This window comes from Carassius auratus, chromosome 17 (assembly GCF_003368295.1).
Source record: "Carassius auratus strain Wakin chromosome 17, ASM336829v1, whole genome shotgun sequence".
NCBI classification, from domain to species: domain Eukaryota; kingdom Metazoa; phylum Chordata; class Actinopteri; order Cypriniformes; family Cyprinidae; genus Carassius; species Carassius auratus.
In genome coordinates this window covers 24,395,255-24,419,371 of record NC_039259.1, presented here as the reverse complement: position 1 = coordinate 24,419,371, position 24,117 = coordinate 24,395,255, and the positions used below count along the sequence as shown (strand labels likewise).

The window sequence follows — 24,117 nt, the reverse complement described above, 5'->3', positions numbered from 1 at the left end:
CCTGGTTCCTGGAAACACACCAAATACCAGGCCAAAGTCCCTAGTTCCTGGGTAAAGTTCCTGTGGTGGAAACATTGGGCTGGTTAGCATGGTTATTTGCCTCTGTTGGTTAACTGGTTGAAACTACACACTTTGGCTGGAAAGAGCATCTTCCTCCATTGGGTAAGATGGGTAAGATTTCTATGCTTGCCAAAGCTGCATTTACTTGCTATTTATATTTTGAAATGTAATTTATTCCTGTGATGCAAAGCTGAATTTTCAGCCTCATTACTGCAGTCTTCAGTGTCACATGATCTTCAGAAATCATTCTAATATGCTGATCATGGTATAATAGGGTGGTTTAACAAGTGCCTGATTTTATAGGGGTGCATAAACGTGTGAAATTATGTTTTAATATCGGCATAGTCGTACAAGTCAAGCTCTGTAAGACTTAATTCAGAAATAGCATCATCAAAAGGCATCCTATTTTAAATGTCTCGTGGTTAGCCACAAGAGCCTTTCATTAACTGCAACTATGTACAAATGCTGTTCACATCTGTCATAATCACAGTCAACAAATATATATTCTGCCAGCAACATAATTTACTTTATGATGTAAACATATGGTGGAAACATTAGCTTGTTAGAAAGAAAACTATGTGAAATAGATCTGGTAAAACAATGATTAATATTGTCTCTGAATATTTGGATACCATTTTATTCCGTTTTATGTGGATTATTTAAAAATTTAGCGTAATAGTTAAACAATAAAAAAAGAACACAGATAACTGTTTTATTCATGTTTTATTTTGTTTTCACTGTAATACATATACTGTTATGCTTTCAATGCAATAATTTATTTTCATTCAGAAATTGTCATGAGCTTGATCATGTACAAAAATGAACTCCTTTATTGGTGGGTTTGACCTGGAACAAAAGTTTAAAAAATTCCTTAATTGAATCATATTATCACCGTATTACTGTGGGAAAAAATACATGATTGTAAACTTTTGGCATGGGTATTTCTGTGTACTTACTTGCAGGCATGAATTTTAGTACAGATGGTGTTTGGCCCATCCTCTGTCATCAGCTCATCAATTATAGCGTGTAGATACTTCTGAACAAGTTTCTTGCACTGACCACTCACCAGCTTCAATTTATTACAGGCGTTGTTCAGCTTTTCTTTAATTTCATGCTGAGGGAAATTTAGTCAATGTTAAATGGATTTAGTCAAAGTTGTGAGATGCATGGTCAGTTCAGTAATGTAACATTAATCATGACACCCACCGGTGTTGCATTAGCGGAGAGTTTCTTTTTCACTGCCTTCATGATTTTTTTGCATATATCGCACTTATTAAATATCTGCTGTGTCGACATGCTGTCAGCCTGAAAAACATCACAATACGAAACAAACATGAATCATATAATAATCACCTGTTAATCAATTGCAAATGCATACCCCCCACCCAGTGTTTTTATGTGCATCAGTAAAACTTATTTAAAAAACGAATGCCACCAGTTGATGCTTACAGAAATCTCTTCGTCTTGGTCCTCAGCAGAGTCCACCTCACGGATCTCCCAATGAGCTGCACAGACTACAAATAAATGGACAATAATTCATTAAAACAAATTATTCAAGCTTATGACGAATATTTAGAATCATAAGACAAAAGTGATATTAGAACTGAACTGGTGATTATTTTACCTGCATATATGAGCAAGCTGACAAGAAAGATGTTGCGGAGCATCTTAGCAGATGATCTCTAACCAGTGTGAAGATGAAGCTTTCAGAATCAAGGTTCAGATGTGCTCCTCAGAGACATGTGGAGCTCTTTTATAGAGGTCTGCATCCACCACATGAACGTTTCTTTCCAACCACAAACCACAAATGTCTTGATCATGTTTAACAAAATGATCCTGGGGACCTGTGAGTAATATTCTGAATAAAAACACTTTCTTGCGGTTGATGCTTGTGAAAACTATACGTTGTAGTGTTAGGAGTTTATCTACACAGGTCATAAATAAAATGTATATGTAAAATAAACTAAAAACAATGCATTATTATTTTTATAACTCCTAAACATCTGTACTGAAAAAGTGCAAATACACAGCTGTTCAAAAGTTGTTTTTAATACAGAAATTTTGGTTCAGACTTTGAACTTTATATTCATCAAAGAATCCTAAATAATCTTAAATATGAAGCAGCTATAATAATAAGAAATGATTAATGAGCAGCAAATCAGTATACAGTCTATTAGAATGATTTCTAAAGGATCATGTGATCATGTTTCAATAATAATGCTGAAAATTTTATAATATTCACATAGAAAATATCTTTTTTAAACTATAATATTTCACAATATTACTGTTTTTACTGTATTTTTTTAAACAATCAACTGTGGACTAGGTGAGCATGAGAGAATTCTTTTAAAAATTAAAAAAAATATCTTAACAACACCAACTCAATACAGAGAATCTTCACAGTGATTATCTCCAACTAAAACAAGAACAAAAACCATGACAAAATTCCCATCACTTGTGTCAAATTGCTCTTTTAATAACCAGCAAGCTACTTTTGACAGAAAAGCAGAGGAAAATGACCCCACTCGACCTGAGGGTTTGATCAACCATGTTATTTTTTGGAAAACAGGAGAATTTATGACTCGGATTACCACACATACTAAAACTATTACACAAAATAAAAGCATTTTAATGACAAAAATGTTTACAACCACAAATCATGAATGAGGGAAGTGACACCTTAAAGTCGACATGAAATCAAAATGGACAAGTCTTATTTTTTTATGGAATACTGTAGTCTTTATTATAAATAACTTATCAATGCACTTAATTTTTTTTTATGTGCCCTCATAATCTTTAATCAAAAATGTAAACCTCCCCTCCCCCTCAAAACGACTAATCTTCTCTTCCAGTCACATGCGTTGGCATGAGGGCGTGGCTATCGTGTCTGCCTCCCTGCCTCTTCAGAAACCTGTCACTGAGAAGATTGCAGCAATTAGCAATTGACAGTATGGTGTTTAGGTCGATTTTTGGTAGTGCTCTTCCTCAAGTCATTTTCCCTATTCCCAAACAACCCAATCTGTGTGCCTGCTAACTTGAATTCTTGCATTTTGAAGGAGGAGGAATAACGGGAAATTTGAGTATGTGTGCGAGGCATTAAAATCTGCATCCATTTTGTTAGCAACAGCCATCTTCCATCGATCCAATCAATTACCGAAGGATGAAATCAAGCCCTGCCCTACATTTTTTTTCCCTTTTCAGAAGCCATTTCGGTTTCACTCGGAAATACGTCACAAGGATAATAGGACAATCTTAAATTCTGTTTCATGCCAACTTTAAAAATGTAGCTCAAAAGTCACTTGTAGGGGTTGCCGTCATCAACTAATCCAGATATGAAACATCTTTGGGGGTTTGGAAGTGGTTGGAATTGAATTGGAACTGCATTCTCGTTGTCCTCATTGGGGTCTCGACCAGACTGCAGTTTTGTCATCCTATCGACATGAGTGGGCAAAAGCTCATATTCAATGGTGTCTGGAACTTTGGAACGGTGTTCTCTTCACGGATGAATCCCGGTTTTCACTGTAGAGGGCAGATGGCAGACAGCGTGTATGGCGTCGTGTGGATGAGCAGTTTGCTGATGTCAATGTTGAAGATTGAGTGGCCCATGGTGGCAGGTGTATGTTATGGACAACGAACACAGGTGCAGTTAATTGATAGCATTTTGAATGTACAGAGATACCATAAAGAGATCCTGAGGTCCATTGTTGTGTCATTCATCCACGACCTTCACCTCATGTTGCTGAATGATAATGCATGGCCCCATGTTGCAAGGATCTGTACACAATTCCTGGAAGCATTCTGGCCAGCATACTCACCGGACATGTCACCCATTGAGCATATTTGGGATGCTCTGGATCGGTGTATACGACAGCGTGTTCCAGTTCCTGCCGATATCCAGCAACTTCACACAGCCATTGAAGACGAGTGGACCAACAGGCCACAGGCCACAATCAGCAACCTGATCAACTCTATGTGAAGGAGATGTGTTGCACTGCGTGAGGCAAATGGTATTCACACCAGATACTGACTATTTTAACCTTTTGTGTTGAAATAGGCCTTTTGTGTAAATAGAAGTTGAGTTCAGCTCATGAAAAATAGGGGGAAAAGATGTTGCGTTTATAATTTTGTTTAGTTTATACGCACACACACACACACACACACACACACATGTCACTTATATGTATATGTGTGTGTGTGTGTGTACATGAGTTCCTTGTTTGTTCTGAACATTAAAACGGAGCACTGTTCTTCTTCTTCAGAAATCCTCAATGTCTTGCAGGTTTTTCAGTTTTCCAGCATCATTGGCATATTTGAACCCTTCCCAGCAGTCACTGTATGATTTTGAGATCCATCTATTTTCACACTGAGGACAATTGAGGGACTCAAACACAACTATTTCACGAGTTCACCCTTACATCTAATCTGAAGGCAAATAGTAGGCATATTTTGGCGTGCTGTCCTGGGGGAGGGGTCCGGGCCCGGAGCATAGCCCGAACCCCAATAACTCCCCCATCCCTAATTTGGGATAAATAGATTAGAAGTGAGGAGTTGGGGTGGAGGAGGGTTGCCGAAAAACTGTCGTGGGACAGGAGGTAGGAAGACTGGATATATATATATACGCTTGCGTGCTATTTAAGATGATTAGCTAAACGAGATGCACCTGTGCCAAATTGGATGATTATCTGATCGTGCTTCTCCCGAACTTTGTTAATAAAACCACATTTCACGAGTTCACCCTTACATCTAATCTGAAGGCAAATAGTAGGCATATTTTGGCGTGCTGTCCTGGGGGAGGGGTCCGGGCCCGGAGCATAGCCCGAACCCCAATAACTCCCCAAAAGAAGCTTAAAGACATAGGACAGCAGCCAGAGAGCTAAAATTTAGTTGCCCCCCAAAATATGCGTGTTGGGAAGAAAATGCAGAGCGACCGGGAGAGCCCGTGCAGTGTTCGACGAGAGCTGCGGCTCGCAACGTCTTACCAGCGAGCCCTCCGTGCCGCTTATGGGAGGAGCACGATGCCGGATATCAAGAAATGAGGGACTCTTGCTGCCTCCGAAGGGAGCTGCGGCTCTGCTGCACCGGAAGGGAGAGTCCCTCTTGCGGCTGAGTACGAGGCGCGGTTTGTTGCATCTGATGGAGGGCTCTCACTGCGACTGAAGGGAGCCAGCGACTGTATCCCATCGGGAGGGAGATCCCTGGCCGCCATAGAGTATGCAACAAAACTCGAACGGGGGGTTCACACTGCGACCGAAGGGAGCCGTGGGTCTGCTGCACCAGAAGGGAGAGCCCCGTCAGATGCTGAATAGGCAATGAGATTCGAGCCGCGGTTTGGTGCGTCGGATGAAGGGCTCCTAATGCAACCGAAGGGAGCCAGCGGCTGTACCCCATCGGGAGGGAGATCCCTAGCCATCGTTGAGCATGCAACATAACTCAGATGGGGGGTTCACACTGCGACCGAAGGGAGCTGTGGGTCTGCTGCACCGGAAGAGGAGCCCTAGTCCGATGCTGAGAAGGCAAAGAGACGCGACTGTTGGAGGGACTCCCGCTGCATCCGAAGGGAGCTGCGGCTCTGCTGCACCGGAAGGGGGAGTCCCCCATTGCGGGTTTATGGAGGCACGGTTTTTTGCCTCTGAGGGTTCTCCCAGCCTCCGTAGGGGGTTCGCAACTCTGCAGCAGGAGTGCTGCCCCGGAGGGGAGAGCCCTGATTGACGCTAACTGGAATACGACTGTTGGAGGGACTTTTGCTGCGTCCGAAGGGAGCTGCTGCTCTGCTGCACCGGAAAGGCGAGTCCCCCTTGCGATGCGAGGCATGGCTTGATGCGTCTGATGGAGGGCTCTCACTGCGACCGAAGGGAGCCAGCAGCTCTATTCCCCCGGGAGGGAGAACACTGTCCGCCCTTGAGCATGCAACATAACTCAGACGGGGGGGGGTTCACCCTGCGACCGAAGGGAGCCGTGGGTCTGCTGCACCGGAAGAGAGAGCCCCATCAGATGCAGAATAGGCAAGAAGATTCGAGGCACGGTTTGATGCATCGGATGGAGGGCTCCTGCTGCGACCGAAGGGAGCCAGCGGCTGTGTTCACCCGGGAGGGAGATCCCGGTCCGCCATTGAGCATGCAACATAACTCAGACGGGGGGGTTCACCCTGCGACCGAAGGGAGCCGTGGGTCTGCTGCACCGGTAGGGGAGCCCCGTCCGATACGGAGTAGGCAAGAAAACGCGACTGATGGAGGGACTCTCGCTGCGTCCGAAGGGAGCTGTGGCTCTGCTGCACCGGAAGGGAGAGTCCCCCTTGCGACTGTATACGAGGCTTAATTTGATGCATCGGATGGAGGGCTGTCACAACGACCGAAGGGGGCCTGTGGCTCTGCTGCACCGGGAGGGATAACCCCGTCTGCCGCTGAGCGCGCAGCGCAACTCAATGACAGATGAAAGGCTCACACTGCGACCGAAGGGAGCCACTGCCCAGCTGCACCGGAAGGGAGAGCCCTGTCCGATGTTGAAATAGGCAAGGAGATTGTAACGATGGCTGGAGGGCCCTTACTTTGGCCAAAGAAACGATAACTGAGAGGCTTCTATTATTCAAGTACACAACATGATTTAAGGAGGAATATTTTTTTTTTTTTTTTTTTTTTTTTTAAATGTCTGATGAACAACAACCGAGGGCATCTATCGGATTAAGGCCCCTTTTGAGCTGCTTAAGTTTAGGGCTGAAACGATTCCTCAAGTAACGCGATTACAAAAAATGATGTAGGTAAATTCCTCTGCTTCGAAGCCTCTTTTAATTTATTCTAAATCTCACGTCAGGTTCTTTCGCAATGATTTATTTTTTAAAATGTGACAACGCATTTTTTTTTTTTTTTTCTTCATGTACTGCAAGGAGTCAGCAGTGTTTTGATTTGAGGACGTAAAGAGAACGTTGTGGCATGTGTCCATTGCAAGATAGAGCTGGCATATCACAACTAGGGCCCTACAATTTCCGCGATGCAGAAAACGTGGAGGGGATCGCGGAATCCAGTCACAAAAACGGAATTTACAGTTGAACGCGGAATGGCAAAGAACTTGCCAATTATTGTTATTTATTAATTTTTTTTTTTTTTTTTTTTTTTTTGAATGAATGAATGAATTAATTAATTAATCAAAATAGGTAATTGCACTTACATCCAATTCACAATTCACCAATAATGAATGGAGCAGGAGCGCGACTTCCTTTATCACACACACACTGAAGCGCGCGTTACGCTCACGGTAATTTCTGCGTCTGCGGTCTCACTAAATAAGGACTTGAACAACATCTCCAGAGCTGCTCTGACAGTCAGTTCATGAGCATTTGACCATTTGATTTAAGTAAAACTAGCGTCACATCACATACACAGAACTGAAAAGGTACGTCAACCCGACTAAAAAGTCCGGGGTCCTGACATTTTATCCTACCCATCAGATTTACGGTGCATGCGCACATCAGTATAATTAAGCAAAAACGCATTTTATTACTCGATTAATTGAAGGATTTTTTTTTTTGTTTGTTTTTTTTTTTAAGAATACTTGATTACTAATATTTTTAAACCAGAGTCGTGGATGAAAGGAGGGTCCATCGTGAATTTAGATTGGGCGTTCCGGAGTTAGACAAAAGCGAGCCTGATGAGGTTGAATTGGAGAATGGACATAAAATATATATTATTATTTATTTAATTTTTTTTTTTTTTTTTTTTTTTTTTTTTTTTTTTGAGGCTCTTGCGGCAGCGAGAATTGCGGCAGTAGGGAAGGATGGAAAGGGCTCCTGCGGGAGCAGACACTGCTATGGCAGTGGTGAAATATAGGTAGAGGCTCCTGCGGGAGCAGACACTGCTGCGGCAGTGATGAAATATAGGTAGAGGCTCCTGCGGGAGCAGACACTGCTGCGGCAGTGGTGAAATATAGGTAGAGGCTCCTGCGGGAGCAGACACTGCTGCGGCAGTGGTGAAATATAGGTAGAGGCTCCTGCGGGAGCGGAGACTGCTGCGGCAGTGAGGAAAAAACAGAAAAGGCTCCTGCAGGAGCGGACAATACTGCGACGGTGGGGAGATATAGAGAAGGCTCCTGCGGGAGCGGACAATGCTGCGGCGGTGGGGAGATACAGAGAAAGCTCCTGCGGAAGGATGGCTGAAGTGAGGATTGACCATTACAGATAGATAGGGCATGTTAGGAGAGTTAGCTATGGTAGATTAGGAGTTTTAGTGAAAGGGGATGAGCTGGTGCTGGCTGAAGAGGGTTCGAGATAGATATATAAATAAATAAAATAATCAGCCTGACCACTAATAGGTCTTGGTACCCTCTGCCTTCTGGCAAATCTGGAGCTGGAGGCCACTGAACAGAAAAATGGTTAGTAGCATGAGGGAGCGGAAGAGTTGAGGGCGCGTTTACGAATGGAGGCGGCCTCACGTTTGCTTCAGCTGCTGTAGCTGTGGGTCGTGGGAAGGGGCTGGGGTGTGTGATGTCTTGAAGAACCTGTGTAGCCTGCACTGCTAGCAGAAGTAACAGGATGGAAATACTGAGATGTGCAGGCCCGTGTTGCAAGTAAAAGTAGCTTTATGCTTGCTTTGGCTGCTGTAGTTGTTGGCTGATTTGACAATTGCTCAAACCTTGTCTGAATTAATACAGTCCTGTTGGAAAAGCATCTTTTCCTCTTGTTTTGGCCTTCGGGCCCTTTTAACAGCCTCCAGAGCAGATAAATTTGGGATGCTGTTTTCCTGTTGTAGTATGGACTGTGAAAATAGAGGCTTTGAAACTATGTAGCATGTTTAGTTTTATAAACTATTGTACCAATAGACATGTCTATAGCAGTAACGTTAATTGCAGTAATGTGATATTCAAATTCAAGCCGTTTCTAAAGACATTTACTTTGCGTGCTTTTCATATAACAGTCCTAAAAAGACGATAGAAAATTTACTCACACTTGTTGTCCTGCAGCCAAACACGAGGCAGTAGCGTTTTTTGAAAAATTCTGAATAATCATGCCAGTAAATGGTGAAATATGTCCCTAAATAATTGATCCTGCCGGAATAATTGCACGAAACTTATGTCTGTATCATCTCAGTGAGGTTTAAACATGCACAGTAAAGCAAATGTAATGTCTTTAGACATTTCGGTGTGGATGACAACTCTGCAAAAAGCCTTTGCTTCGTGGTTAAAAAGTGGCATCGTCATCGGACAGAGTTAAGTCATAACGCCGTTTAACAAATTTTTGCCTCTTCATAAGCGCATTCTATATATAACGTCTATTTAAATTGTTCAGATGAGCAAATCACAAGGTTTTCTTGCATGATTAGCATTTTAATTGTTTGGTCAGACGGTTCATATATTGATCTATATATTCACGTTCATAAATCGGGGATTAAACGTGGAATTTATCTTTTGTATGCTAAATATGTAAACAATATGTGCACAGTACCTATAACTGCGCTTTACATTTTGCAAGATTGACATGCTAAATGGCTAACTGACCCGGTTTACTCTCATCAATTTTGTTAAGATAAGATATGTACCAGTTCATTGCGTTTACGAACGACATGTATCCGTTTAATCAACTCGACATGTATACCGGTTTAGTACTTTCGTTCACGAATGAGAGCTCTCGATCTCTGAGACTCATATAAAACTCGCTCATTGTGGATGACATCTCTGAAAAATTCTTCATGAATGGGTGTAAACTGAGAACGATTCGTTCCCCTAGAAGATTCATTCGAAAAAACGATTCTTTCACGAACAACATGCCACTACAACGACCCACGGTCTTCGCCGCTAGTGGAGGCAGCATTGAACTGCGCCACGGCTGAAAAAGCGAGAGAGGTTTACTGCGCTGAGAACTGGAGCACGGCTGCGATCCAGCATTGTAAGAGAGCCCGGTCCTGGCGAGAAAATCGTGTTGTCGAGTGAGGGCGAGCTCAAGGATTTGCACGAGCTTTTGGCCACAACGTGTGGCTTGGCGAGAAGAGCAGCTGACGCGATGACGCTTGTTGGTGTTCGGCGGATAGATATCTTCGTCGGAAGGAAGATTGGGCCTGTTTATCACAGATGACGGACAGAGCGAACCGAATGCTGACAGAGCGAACCGAATGCTGACAGAGCGAACCGAATGCTGACAGAGCGAACCGAATGCTGACAAACGGTCTATGCCGAAAAACTGTCGTGGGACAGGAGGTAGGAAGACTGGATATATATATATACGCTTGCCTGCTATTTAAGATGATTAGCTAAACGAGATGCACCTGTGCCAAATTGGATGATTATCTGATCGTGCTTCTCCCGAACTTTGTTAATAAAACCACATTAAAAAAGTTTCAAATATTCACTGATGCTCCAGAAGGAAACAAGATGCATTAAGAGCCAGGGAGTGAAAACTTTTGAACATGAAGATGTCCTTATTTTGTAGAAATATATATATATATTCCATTTCATTATTGCCCCTTGGAAGCAACAGAAGATACTTGCATTTTTTTTTTTTTATATATTTTTCTTACATTTTTGTCAATGTGTTGGTTTTTTGGGGGGATAATCTCACACACACACAAAAAAAACCTGTCACTATCCAAAATACTAAAAGGCTTCACTTTCATTCAGCAAAATGTATTATTTTATTTCTTTATTTAGGCTAGGGATAAATATGAATGATGCCCAATTACTTTCTAAAACAGTCCAGTTCTTACTTTTGATTGTGATCTTGGCAGGAAATCCCTCATAATGGCTACTAGGCCTACTATAGAACATCTTTTCAACACCTTTATTTTTAAAAGCAACCACATTCAGGTTCTCATTTTTTAACACATTCGCCCACTTCTAGTTCAAGAAATAGAAGAGCATTACTTGTGTCATACTAGTTTTTACACTTTCATCATTACTGATTAATAACTGAATGGACAACAAGATAACACCCTCACCAATGTCCCATTTTAAGCTGATGACACTAATCCATTTTTTGTGCGCGCACTTTTAAACTTTAAAGCAAATTTGGTCTGGAATGTCATTTTTTGTTGACTTTTGTTAACAGCTTCTCAATCATCTCAATCTTTACCTGTAGATCATGATGGTCTGCAATGAACTTCCTGTTTCCCGCCATGAATTTTTAATGATGGAATCAAAATGTCACTTGATTACTGCAGGTTCAAGCTGAAAAAAAATGGTTATAGTACTGTTCAAAAGTTTGGGGTTGGTAAGATTTTGAAATGGTTTTGATTTAAAAGAAGTCTGTTTTGCTCACTAAGGCTGCATTTATTTGATCAAAAATACAGTACAAAAAAACCCTGTTATATTTTTAAATATTATTACAATTTAAAATAACTTTTCTTTTTGAATATATTTTACAATTTAATTTATTTTTGTGATCAAAGCTGAATTTTCACCATATGTCCCCCAATCTTGCGTCACATGATCCAGGAGGAAACACAATGCATTAAGAGCAGGATTAAGATGTCCTTATTTTATAGAAATTTCCCTTGGAAGCAACAGAAGATACTTGCATCCCCCCTCCCCCAAAAAAACCCAGTACAATTGACCTTGATCTTCAAATTCGACAAGTTTAAATATTAATAATAATAATAATAAGTTTTATTTATATAGCGCCTTTCCAGAGCTCAAGGACACGTTACAATAAACAAACAACAATAAAGGCAATTGACAAAGAGAGCAGACAGAACAACAATAGGCAAATGAGAGTGCAAGTACAGTAAGTGAGAATTGTGTAGATGGGGCAGCAACCAGCAGAGAGAGAGGAAAAAAATAAAGTAAAAAATAAAAAACACACTAAGACCTATAACATTCAGAAAATAGGTGTGTTTTGAGCATGGATTTGAATTCAGAGATAGTGTTAACAAAACGGAGTGATGGGGGGAGAGAGTTCCACATTTTGGGCGCAACAACACTGAATGATCTGCCCCCCATTGAAGCAAGGCGATGCCGAGGGACAACGAGAAGGCTGGAATCAGCGGATCCTAAAGAGCGAGTTGGGGTGTAAGGGAGAAGCAGGTTACAGAGGTAGGGGGGAGCAACGCCATGCAGAGACTTAAAAGCGAGAAGGAGAATTTTGAATTTAATACGGTAAGCCACAGGAAGCCAGTGAAGATCATGCAGAATTGGGGAAATATGTGCAGAACGCTTGGTGTGGGTGAGTAGTCTGGCAGCAGAGTTTTGAATGTATTGTAATTTGGAAATGGAGCTAGCTGATAGGCCGATGAAAAGTGCATTGCAGTAATCAAGACGTGAGGTGACAAATGCATGGATGACAGTTTCCGCATCAGAGATACTGATAAAGGGACAGAGCTGAGCGATACGACGTAGATGAAAGAATGCCAATTTAGTGATGGAATTAATGTGAGAGTGGAAAGATAGAGAGGAATCAAAAATTACACCAAGATTTTTAACAGTACTAGATGGTTTGATAAGAGAGCCGGCGATCTCACAGGTGAAGTTAGTTGGAATTTTATTAATGAGTGATGAAGGTCCAGTGAAAATAATCTCAGTTTTGTCCATGTTAAGTTTTAGAAAATTTGAATGAAGCCAATCTTTTATTTCATGTACACAGGCAGAGATTTTGTCAGTTGTGAAAGATAAAGTTGATGTACAGGTAGTATATAATTGAATGTCGTCAGCGTAGAAATGATAATTAAAACCATGACGGCGGAGGATCTGACCAAGAGGGATTATATAGATTATAAATAATAATGGCCCAAGAACGGATCCCTGAGGGACACCTTGCTTCAGGGGGACAGTGGGTGAGCGAAAATTCTGAAGTGAAATGTAAAACAGTCTGTCAGAGAGATAAGAGGAGAACCAGGAAAGAGCAGCACCAGAAATACCCACATCCGAAAGGCGTGAAATGAGTAGTTGATGGGAGACGGTATTGAAGGCAGAGCTGAGGTCGAGCAGCAAAAGCATAGACAGAGAACCAGAATCACCAGAGAGAAGCAGATCATTTAGTACCTTAACTAGAGCAGTTTCAGTACTATGCATAGGGCGAAAACCAGATTGAAAAGGATCAAAAAGATTATTTTCAACTAGAAAAGACTGAAGCTGGGAGGCAACAGTACTTTCCAGTAATTTAGCTATGAAGGGGAGATTTGAAATGGGACGATAATTAGATAAAACTGAGGGATCAAGGTTGGGTTTCTTGAGAACAGGGGTAACAGCTGCAGTTTTGAGTGACAGAGGAAATGAAGCAGAGGTAAGAGAAGCATTGATGAAGTGAGAGATAGGTGCAGAAATAACTGAATGGCAAAGTTTCAGTAGAGTAGTAGGAGCAGGGTCAAGATGACAAGATGAAGGGTTGGATTTCAAGATTAACTCAGAGACAGAAGAAAGAGTAGACAGAGAGAAAAAAGGCAGGGATTGACCAGGTTGATTCGGCAGATGACTAATGTTACTGGCATCATTAAAGAGGCACTGGTTTACGGCATCAGTCTTTTCTAGCATGTGAGCCAAGAATGAAGTGCAAAGTTCATCAGAAGCTAGAGCAACATGAGATGGAGGTTTGGTAAGTTTATTTATTGTGATGAATAATGCTTTTGGCCTGTTGCTTGATTTATTGATTATAGCAGATACAAAACTGGAACGAGCCAAACTCAGGGCCGATTTATAAATTATAAATATTTGTAAATATTTATAAATATTTGTCTTACTTTTTTGTCAATGTGTTGTTTTTTTAGGGAGATAATCATACACACACACACACACACACACACAAAAGCTTCACTTTCATTCAGCAAAATGCATTATTTTATTTCTTTATTGAGGCTAGGGATAAATATGAATGATGCCAAATTACTTGCAGTTTTACTTTGTAAAATATGCATTTTTCCAATATTTACTTTGTAAAACTGCATTTTTCCATTTCAAAAATATATCTAAATTACGGCCTATGTTCTCAATGTCAAATGCAGAAATGTTAATCCATGCATTTATGACCTCAAGGTTAGACTATTGTAATGCTTTATTGGGTGGTTGTTCTGCACGCTTAGTAAACAAACTACAGCTAGTCCAAAATGCAGCAGCAAGAGTTCTTACTAGAACCAGGAAGTATGACCATATTAGCCCGGTCCTGTCATCGCTGCACTGGCTCCCCATCAAACATCATATAGATTTTAAAATATTGCTTATTACTTATAAAGCCCTGAATGGTTTAGCACCTCAGTATTTGAATGAGCTCCTTTTACATTATACTCCTCTACGTCCGCTACGTTCTCAAAACTCAGGCAATTTGATAATAGAATATCAAAATCAACTGCAGGCGGCAGATCCTTTTCCTATTTGGCGCCTAAACTCTGGAATAACCTACCTAACATTGTTCGGGAGGCAGACACACTCTTGCAGTTTAAATCTAGATTAAAGACCCATCTCTTTAACCTGGCTTACACATAACACACTAATATGCTTTTAATATCCAAATCCGTTAAAGGATTTTTAGGCTGCATTAATTAGGTAAACCGGAACCGGGAACATTTCCCATAACACCTGATGTACTTGCTACATCATTAGAAGAATGGCATCTACGCTAATATTTGTCTGTTTCTCTCTTGTTCCGAGGTCACCGTGGCCACCAGATCCAGTCTGTATCCAGATCAGAGGGTCACTGCAGTCACCCGGATCAGCTGGTGGATCAGCACCTAGAATGGACCTCTACTGCCCTGAAAGACAGTGGAGACCAGGACAACTAGAGCCCCAGATACAGATGCCCTGTAAAGACCTTGTCTCAGAGGACCACCACACAAGACCACAGGAAACAGATGATTCTTCTGCACAATCTGACTTTGCTGCAGTCTGGAATTGAACTACTGGTTTCGTCTGGTCAGAGGAGAACTGCCCCCCAACTGAGGCTGGTTTCTCCCAAGGTTTTTTTCTCCATTCTGTCACCGATGGAGTTTCGGTTCCTTGCCGCTGTCGCCTCTGGCTTGCATTGACTTGATTGCAAATAAATCCACAGACACTATTTAAACTGAACAGATATGACATCACTGAATTCAATGATGAACTGCCTTTGACTATCAATTTGCATTATTGACACAATGTTTTCCAAATGAATGTTGTTCAGTGCTTTGACCGAATGTATTTTGTTTAAAGCACTATATAAATAAAGGTTTGATTGATTGATTGATACTTTCTATAACAGTCCAGTTCTTACTTTTGATTATGATCTTGGCAGGGGGTCTCTCATAATGGCTACTAGGCTCGATGTCTCTTGAGGTATGAATGCTTCAGAACATCCTTTCAACACCTTTATTTTTAAAAGAAACCACAATCAGGTTCTTATTTCCGAACACATTCGCCCACTTCTAGTTCAGGAAATAGAAGACCATAACTTGTGATATACTGATTAATAACAGAATGGACAACAAAATAACACGCTCACCAATGTCCCATTTTAAGCTGGCGACACTAATACATTTTTTGTGCACATTTTTAAACTTTAAAATGCATCATATTACAGAAGCAAAGCTGGTTTTGAATGTAATTTTTTGTTGACATTTGTTAACAGCCTTTCAATCTTTACCTGTAGATTATGATGGTCTGCACTGGACTTCCTGATTCCCGCCTTGACTTTTTTAATGATAGAATCAAAATGTCTCTTGATTCCTGCAGGTTCAAGCAGAAAAAAATGGTTACAGTACTGTTCAAAAGTTTGGGGTTGGTAAGATTTTGAAATGGTTTTGATTTAAAGAAGTCTGTTCTGCTCGCTGCATTTATTTGATTAAAAATACAGTAAAAAGCTAAAAAAAAAAAAAAAAAAAAAAAAAAGTACTTATCCAAACATAATAAATCCCATGCGGAATTGTATAAAACCATCAATGAGTCACTTTCCTTTTAGGACTGGTAAGATTTTGTGCCTTTTATTTTATATTTTTCCTCTCCTTGCAACCCCCAGAAATTTTTAAAGAATGTTTGTTTTGTTTGTTGTTATTGTATGTAGCGGAGCTGCAAGATGGTAACCTTCATTCTGTGAAAGTCTCGCGAGAATTTAACTACTGCCCTTCGTTGCACACAGTGTAATCGCGCGATATTTTAATATCGTAAGCCCCTCTTGTGTGGACAAATCTTTAAATATAACAGCAAATCAATGTGCCCTTTTCTCCAGAAGGTGGCGGACGCGACACACTTTGCTTGATCTGTTAGTGCAGAAGAAGAAACAGAATCAAACGACGATGGTGAGACAGCAGATTTTGCTTCTTCTATTTTTTTAAAAGTGTCTTTTCTTTATCTTCTTTAAAATATGCCTATGTATTTGTGGTTTAGAAATGAATTATGAATATTTAGAACTGTTAGACATTTGCCTCTATTTGAGTGTTTGTTAGACTGTAAAGCAGGAAAGTTAGCTTGTTGTGTTAGCTAGCGTATACGTTACTCAATCAATGCATATAAAACGAAAATAAATGCATGATTAATAATGTCAACACGTTATCCTTATTATATTCACCTATTATTAAACATTGGTACTGGTTTTAAAGAACAATTAGATAAATAGATGGCAAATTGTTAAATGCATGGTCGTGTATATGCGTGTATGTGTAAACAAATGAGATGAATTATTTTAAAACCATTTACTAATGTTATTACCGTTTTGAATGTAAATGAGCCATTTTGTACTGTATGTGTGATCTATATCTATTTATCAATTTATCTCTCTGTATTTATAAAGAGAGATTTATTGAATTATTGTCATAAATTCATGAAACTAAGCAAAATACGAACTGTAATTAGTTCATAAGTCTCTGTAGGTGATAGACATAATCAAAACAAAAGGTGAAATAAATTTTTGGATTTTCACAGGGTCAAAGTCAGAGTGGAGGACAAGGACCTGGTGGAGGAAAGAAAGATGACAAAGTGAGTATCATTCTCACTCACACACACACACACACACACACAGAACCTCATTACTATTAAGTAATATATATATATATATAAAAAAACATGTATGAATCTCTGAGGTGATTGATCTTAGAGAAATTTAGTAGTGAAAAAATTGACATTTACCTTACTGATCATTCATTTCTGTGCATTGAATTTCAGGATAAGAAAAAGAAGTATGAGCCACCCATTCCCACAAGAGTTGGGAAAAAGAAGAAGAAAGTGAAGGGACCAGATGCTGCAAGCAAACTCCCCCTGGGTAAGAAAAACCTAATTATACCAAACCTTTCGAGAGGCTGATACATAGATGGAAGTGATTAGGGATGCATTAGTTGACCGGCCATAAACCGTTACCTGACAGTTTTTGCTTAAAATACGTGATTGGCAATTGGCCGGTTTTTGGTATTTTTCCAGAAATGCGCCCACGTGCAAAGACTAAATTGTAATCATTCGGTATCATGCCATTTGTGTGGAAGTATTTTGAAATCTGTGCGCAGGACATGGGCAGCCGTTCAGCACTGGAAGTGCAGAGCTACATGTCTGAGGCACAGATAGCAGGAAGCGAACAGCTGTTGGTGTACTGGCACACAAATAAGAGCCTTTCCTGCGCTCACTGAAGCTGCGCGAGCGTACTGTACCTGTCCTGCACAAGCGCAGACAGTGAAGGGATGTTCAGCTCGACTTCACACGTCCTGGATGAGAAACCAAACAGACTAAACTGTGAAAAAACAGATATTATTTTGTTTTTTGTAAAGTAGAACTTGCATACATGTTTGAAAAGCCAGATGTTACCGTCAGTTCTGTATAGGATGATTCTTTTTATTTTACCTAAAAATAACATTTAAAAATCTTAATCTTAATTTGATTTAAAAATCACCTGCTGTAGCACACTGAAAAAAGTGGATAGATTCATCCAGTTAAACCATTTTAGGGTAATGATTCAATGAGCATACTTTTATTAAGTCTCACTGGCGAAGACCTTTTTTTTATTTAAAACCAAATGTAAAAACTACAACAAATACTGAATGCTGATTAAGAAACATCTTATTGAATATGTGTTGATTGTGGTGTTTGGATTGTAGAACTATGCAGTTATTAACTTTTGATTTCACATGGTTACAGTTAATCTTTTAATTTAAGGCCAGTTCTATGTATTTTCAATCCAATTCAAAAACAAAAGCTAAATGCTGATGTCTGTACCATCTATGTCTCTATAGAATGTAGGCTACTTACTGTGCAGATTCTGCCGTTAATTTCAGATGGTTATGGTTATTGTTTTCACTAGCCAAAAACCAGTTTGGCCTATTAAATACCTAATAAACATCTTGTTTATGCACACTTTCCTTCTTTCTTGTTTGTTGCTTAAAAAAAAAAACTGAAATCGGTATAGAAATCGGCCAGTTTGCTTGTAAAAGAATCAGTATCGGAATAGGCCATGAAAAATCATGATCTGTGCATCCCTAGGAGTGATCTGTAAAATCATGAGCTGTCATTGTCTCTTCCTTCCTCAGTCACTCCACACACACAGTGCAGACTGAAACTCCTCAAACAAGAGCGAATCAAAGACTATCTGCTGATGGAGGAGGAGTTCATCAGGAACCAGGAGCAGATGAAGCCTCTGGAGGAGAAACAAGAGGTCAGCACATTATTGTCATCATTTTATATTATATTAAATTTGTATATTTAACATTTGTTTTTATTTTGAATCAGAAGAACCATAGTTTGGTTCAAAACACTAATCGTGGTGTTTTGTTTACAGGAGGAGAGATCTAAAGTGGATGACCTCAGAGGGACGCCCATGTCTGTGGGCACTCTGGAGGAGATCATTGACGATAATCACGCCATCGTCTCGACATCAGTGGGCTCAGAACATTATGTCAGTATTCTGTCATTTGTAGATAAAGACCTTCTAGAGCCCGGCTGCTCTGTGTTACTGAACCACAAGGTTAGTGAGCCTCGAAAATAACTTAACTGGCCTAAGATAAACCGGAAGATAAATAGACATTGATGTTGATTCACTTGACTTAATTTTACTACAGAAGTCAATTTTATTCCTGAATTTTGAATGTTAGAGTTGTCAAAAATAACGTTATGAAATTGTTTTATTAATTTATGTATTCCGTTTGAATTATAGGAATGATGCTTTGTTATTAATTTAAGTAAATGTTTGCAGGTTCATGCAGTAATCGGGGTGCTGATGGATGACACAGACCCTCTGGTGACTGTAATGAAAGTAGAGAAAGCCCCGCAGGAGACCTATGCAGACATCGGAGGTCTGGACAACCAGATTCAAGAGATCAAGGTAATCGATTTAGTCATCCTTAAAATTAATTTAATTTCAAAGAGCAAAAAAGTGTTTATTTTATTTTTGATTGGTTTATAAAAAAAAAGGACATGCATTGTATTCATTAAAATAGTTTATTGAAATAAGATTTTTTTTATTTATAATTTTTTTTTTATCGCGATTAATCAAATGATTGTCTACGATTAATCGCATTATTATGCACAAAAGTAATAACACTTGATGGGCAGGTACAGACTCGGGTGTGTGGGATGCTGAAGAATAATTAGGGCAAAATTAACCCCCAAAGCCTGGTTCGTTTGACTAGTGTGATCGCTCCATTTGGCAGTCCCTGACTCGGTTGGACAAGAGCTCGGTTCAGTTATATATAGATATATATATATATATATATATATATAGATAGAGAGGGACGTGTGTTACCGCATTCCATATGACTCAAAATAATAAACCATGAAGTTAACAAAACTATTCACTCCACTGTGCTCAGCAAACACTTCTCTGCTGTCTTCACGTGCCATCGGAAACTTGCTATTTCTCATTCATGATTATGAGCTCATTGCATTCTTTTGTTAAAAATAAAAGTGGACAGTGGTTTGTGACTGCTGATGCTTTGCATGAACTGATACTGATCAGTTACATTGCATGAAATCAAAATTAATTCTAAAGCATGATCAACCTTGTGCATTTATTATTTTAGGAATCTGTGGAGCTTCCCCTTACACATCCAGAGTATTATGAAGAGATGGGAATAAAGCCGCCTAAAGGAGTCATTCTGTATGGTGCACCGGGAACAGGTCAATCTGAGTCTTAAAAACCAGTTTGTTGTATGTTGTCATTTTCTTAGCATAGGGTTTGTGTTGATGTTATTTATTGCTGGTGTGCAGGCAAAACTCTTCTGGCAAAGGCAGTGGCGAACCAGACGTCTGCCACCTTCCTGAGGGTGGTGGGCTCAGAGCTTATTCAGAAGTACCTGGGTGATGGTCCCAAACTGGTGCGAGAGCTCTTCAGAGTGGCTGAGGAACATGCTCCGTCCATTGTCTTCATAGATGAGATTGACGCTATCGGCACAAAGAGGTAAGTATTGGGGGTTTTGTTAAAATGTCATTAATCCTGTGGCGCAAAGCTGAGGTTTCAGCATCATTACTCCAGTCTTCAGTGTAACATGATCCTTCAGAAATCATACTATGCTAATTTGCTTTTCAAAAACATTTCTTGTAATTATCAATGGTCATATTTTTTTATAGAATGTCTATACTATCTTTACTGTCGCTTTTGTTGAATTTAATACATCCTTTAATAGATTGCACTTCCTCTCTCAGACAATTCTTGCTTCTGCAAGTGTTGTTACTTGCACTTTTTTTTTTACCTCTCAACATATGACAAGAGTAGCCAGGTAAACTAAATTACAATGTCACTTGCAGTTGTCACTTGCACTCTACGCTACCTGCAACATCAATTGCAATCCACAGAAATGGTGCATGTTGCCAATGGAGATTAAATGATTCAAAATAATTTAGTACTATAATGCACAGGGTCCTGCAAGAAAAAGACAAAGACCTGCAAATCCATGACCTCAGAGTATGAACACAATGAGTTAAAGAGTTTTCCTCCAGTAGAAATCCACAAACACTTCATATGGCTTAATGTATTAAGATGCATGCTATTAAAATATCAAATTCAATATACAGTTTATTAATATAATAAGGATAAAAACCAAACTCAATATGCTCTTCTTGATTATTAAAATATACATAACTAGTATGTGCATGTGAGCTCAGAATAAATGAAACATGCAAAGCTCTTTTATATCATTGTCTTTGTACATTAAGCTATATTACGTGTTTGGAGCAAGACCCTTTTGGGTTTTGGCAGCAAAAGTATAACTTTTTTTATATTTACACATTACATACCCTTATTTACCCAATATTCACTCATAATAATAATAATAATAATAAAAAAGCTGTTGGTAGATTTCTAGACTAACATTGACAGAATATGTTATGCTGTATGAATTATAGTAGCCATGCGATATATAATTCCACTATTAAAAAAAACAAACCTTTATCTGTGGCCTCAGGTGTGTGTGTATATTGTGTACAGACTAGATTGTTTTTATTATAAACTGTGAAAACACTGACATTTGGATGATGTTTCTCTGCAGGTATGACTCTAATTCAGGAGGAGAGCGTGAGATCCAGAGAACAATGTTGGAGCTGTTAAACCAGTTGGATGGATTTGACTCCCGCGGAGACGTTAAAGTCATCATGGCCACTAATAGGATTGATACACTCGACCCAGCTCTCATTAGACCAGGTGAATTAGTCAGCTTACCGTTTATTTCTGGTGTGCGTTTCACATGCTAATTGAATCAAAGTGGACTAACAGGCCAGACACAAACGTCTGATGTCACAAACATTAGTGTGAGGGTTTCCTTTGTTTTAAAATGCACATAATTGAATGAAGCACATTACTTAAGCCTTGTCCAAGTACCCACACTTGCGGTCTTTGCACTTAACTACTTGATTACTACTATGATGTATTTCCTGGATTTGGCACATGTGTTGAAGACCACAAGTGTATCTCAAACTTTTCATTACCTGAGGGGAGACACTTCTAGTATTGTAAAAATGCAAGTGTTTACATAGGTTTATTTTAATTGTAAATACTTTGCATTTTAAAATCAACTTCTAAATGTCTGTTCAATAGTCCCTGTGGTGCTTCTAAATAAAGTATTAAAAAGCAGTTCCAAATGTTGTACAAAATAAATATACTTATCTATGCAGCAATACAATGTGTAGAACTTTGTTTCATTATTAAATTATAAGTAATATCTAATTATTATTAATATTTAACTTGCATTAATTCTTGTGATTTATCTACACAACATGATGCATGATGGGATACACTGAGACTTGAATACCGATCTGGATTTAGTGTGCATTAAGGGTACTGTGCTTTAGTGTTTTTTAAGATCTAGATAGTCTTGCGCACTTCCTGTCGCACGCACATGCTCTCAAGTGGTCAAGACTGCAGGTGAGGGTATTTGGACAAGGCATTTTTAGACTAAAATTCGGTTTCCTTTTTGTGTTTCCACAGGAAGAATCGATCGCAAGATTGAGTTTCCACTGCCAGATGAGAAGACAAAGCGCAGAATCTTTCAGATCCACACCAGCAGGATGACTGTTGCAGATGACGTGACTTTGGACGACCTCATCCTGGCTAAAGACGACCTCTCCGGTGCTGACATCAAGGTAGCATCAGAGGGCCCTTTACTTAAATAGATGCATAATCTTATGCAATTTGACTACACAGAAAAACATTGTCTTGCAGAACAAGATAATGTGGTTCATTTGACCTTTTCTGACTAATTTACAATTTTAATTCAGGTTTAATAGACCCCAAAACTGAACATTTCTGCCATTTATTTATTGACCCTAATCTTGTTCTAACCTGTATGACGATTGTTGGTAAACAAATACTGTATTTTCCGCACTATAGGGTGCACCAGATTATAAGGCGCATAGAACAGAAGATACTGCAGTCAAACGTTTGACTGGGTTTGCGTTATGCATCCACTAGATGGAGCTGTGCTAAAGGGAATATCAACATTTTGACAGAGGGCCTTGATCCATATATAAGGTGCTCCAGATTATAAGGCGCACTGTCGTTGTTGAGAAAATTAAAGGCTTTAAATACGCATTATAGTGCGGAAAATACGGTTTTTTTTTTTCCTACAATAGAAGTCATTGAGAACCAAAGCTGTTTGGTTACCAAAATTCTTCAAAATGTCTTTTTGTATGTTGCACCGAAGAAAGTCATACAGGTTTAGAGCAATTAAACATTAGAGTGAGTAAACAATGGAAGAATTTTCATTTTTGGCTGGACTATTCCTTCAGTGCCTCTAAATATTTATTAAAACATGAACAAAGGCCATGGATGATTGAACAAGTTTGTACATGCACTTCATTGTATTTAATGTTGAATTTGTGTTTTTCTTCCAGGCCATTTGCACCGAGGCAGGGCTGATGGCTCTGAGGGAACGCAGAATGAAAGTTACTAATGAAGACTTCAAGAAGTCTAAAGAGAATGTCCTGTACAAGAAGCAGGAGGGGACACCAGAGGGGCTCTACCTTTAAAAACAAGTCATTATACAGTCTTACACTTTTCGTTTTTGTTACGGTAACTCTGATTCATGACTTAACCCTCTGTTAATTTGTGCTGAATGCCAATTAAATATTTCAGTACCCCTTGTTTCTCTGAGCCTTTACTGAATTCTCTGACGATTAAAGCCTGAGATCTACCTGTCCTTGGTTTGGATTATTTTGTGGATCGTTTCATACCTATTTTCTACTGATGAACTTAAATTATTATAGAATAATTACAGAGGCCAAAAATGTATTTTCAGTTTGGTCTGAAATAGTAAAAAAAAAAAAGTCTAGTCATTGGCTGTAACCTTCACGTTTAATTAGTGATTTTCCTATGGCACTTTGGGATGGTGTCATTAGTGTCTTTTTTTATTTTTGTGTACGCAACACACAAGTTAAAAAAGATAAGCAGCTGTGAGACGCAGGGCTGATAATATAGATTTCTTTTATTTATATATATATATATATATATATATATACTCTCGTTTTAATGATCTGGAATTTTATAGTCTGTGCCTTTTTTCATACTGTTTTACACCGTTTATAATTTCCCCTGGGTTAGTAATAAAAAAAAAATAGTTGTCAGGTTTTGAAACTTCACTCTTTAAAATCTTTAAAACCTGGATTAATGTAAGCATTTGCATATTTATTGCCTAATAATTGATTTGTTGAAGGCTATAACTTAATTCCATATGTCTCTTAAAGGGATAGTTCATGAAAACAATTTGAAAACCTCAAAAG

The 24,117-nt window shown here is 39.3% G+C and overlaps 2 protein-coding genes across 2 annotated transcripts; one reads left to right on the top strand and one right to left on the bottom strand.

The window, feature by feature from the left end:
• Window positions 1–781: 781 nt before the first annotated feature.
• On the bottom strand, window positions 782–16,016 carry LOC113117686 (antimicrobial peptide NK-lysin-like). Its single transcript, XM_026286539.1, has 7 exons — window positions 15,578–16,016; window positions 15,209–15,301; window positions 1,685–1,904; window positions 1,510–1,574; window positions 1,267–1,365; window positions 1,017–1,174; window positions 782–906 (listed from the first exon to the last, which is right to left on the bottom strand). Exons 3-7 carry the CDS (start codon window positions 1,725–1,727, stop codon window positions 846–848), a joined length of 426 nt encoding a protein of 141 aa, XP_026142324.1. The 5' UTR covers window positions 1,728–1,904; window positions 15,209–15,301; window positions 15,578–16,016; the 3' UTR covers window positions 782–845.
• Window positions 16,017–16,128: 112 nt separating this feature from the next.
• Window positions 16,129–23,537, top strand: psmc1a (proteasome 26S subunit, ATPase 1a). Its single transcript, XM_026286536.1, has 11 exons — window positions 16,129–16,229; window positions 16,852–16,905; window positions 17,092–17,188; window positions 18,441–18,565; window positions 18,689–18,874; window positions 19,103–19,231; window positions 19,929–20,025; window positions 20,116–20,305; window positions 21,393–21,544; window positions 22,328–22,482; window positions 23,233–23,537. The coding sequence occupies exons 1-11, from the start codon at window positions 16,227–16,229 to the stop codon at window positions 23,365–23,367; spliced, it is 1,323 nt and encodes a 440-aa protein (XP_026142321.1). The 5' UTR covers window positions 16,129–16,226; the 3' UTR covers window positions 23,368–23,537.
• The last annotated feature ends 580 nt before the right edge of the window (window positions 23,538–24,117 follow it).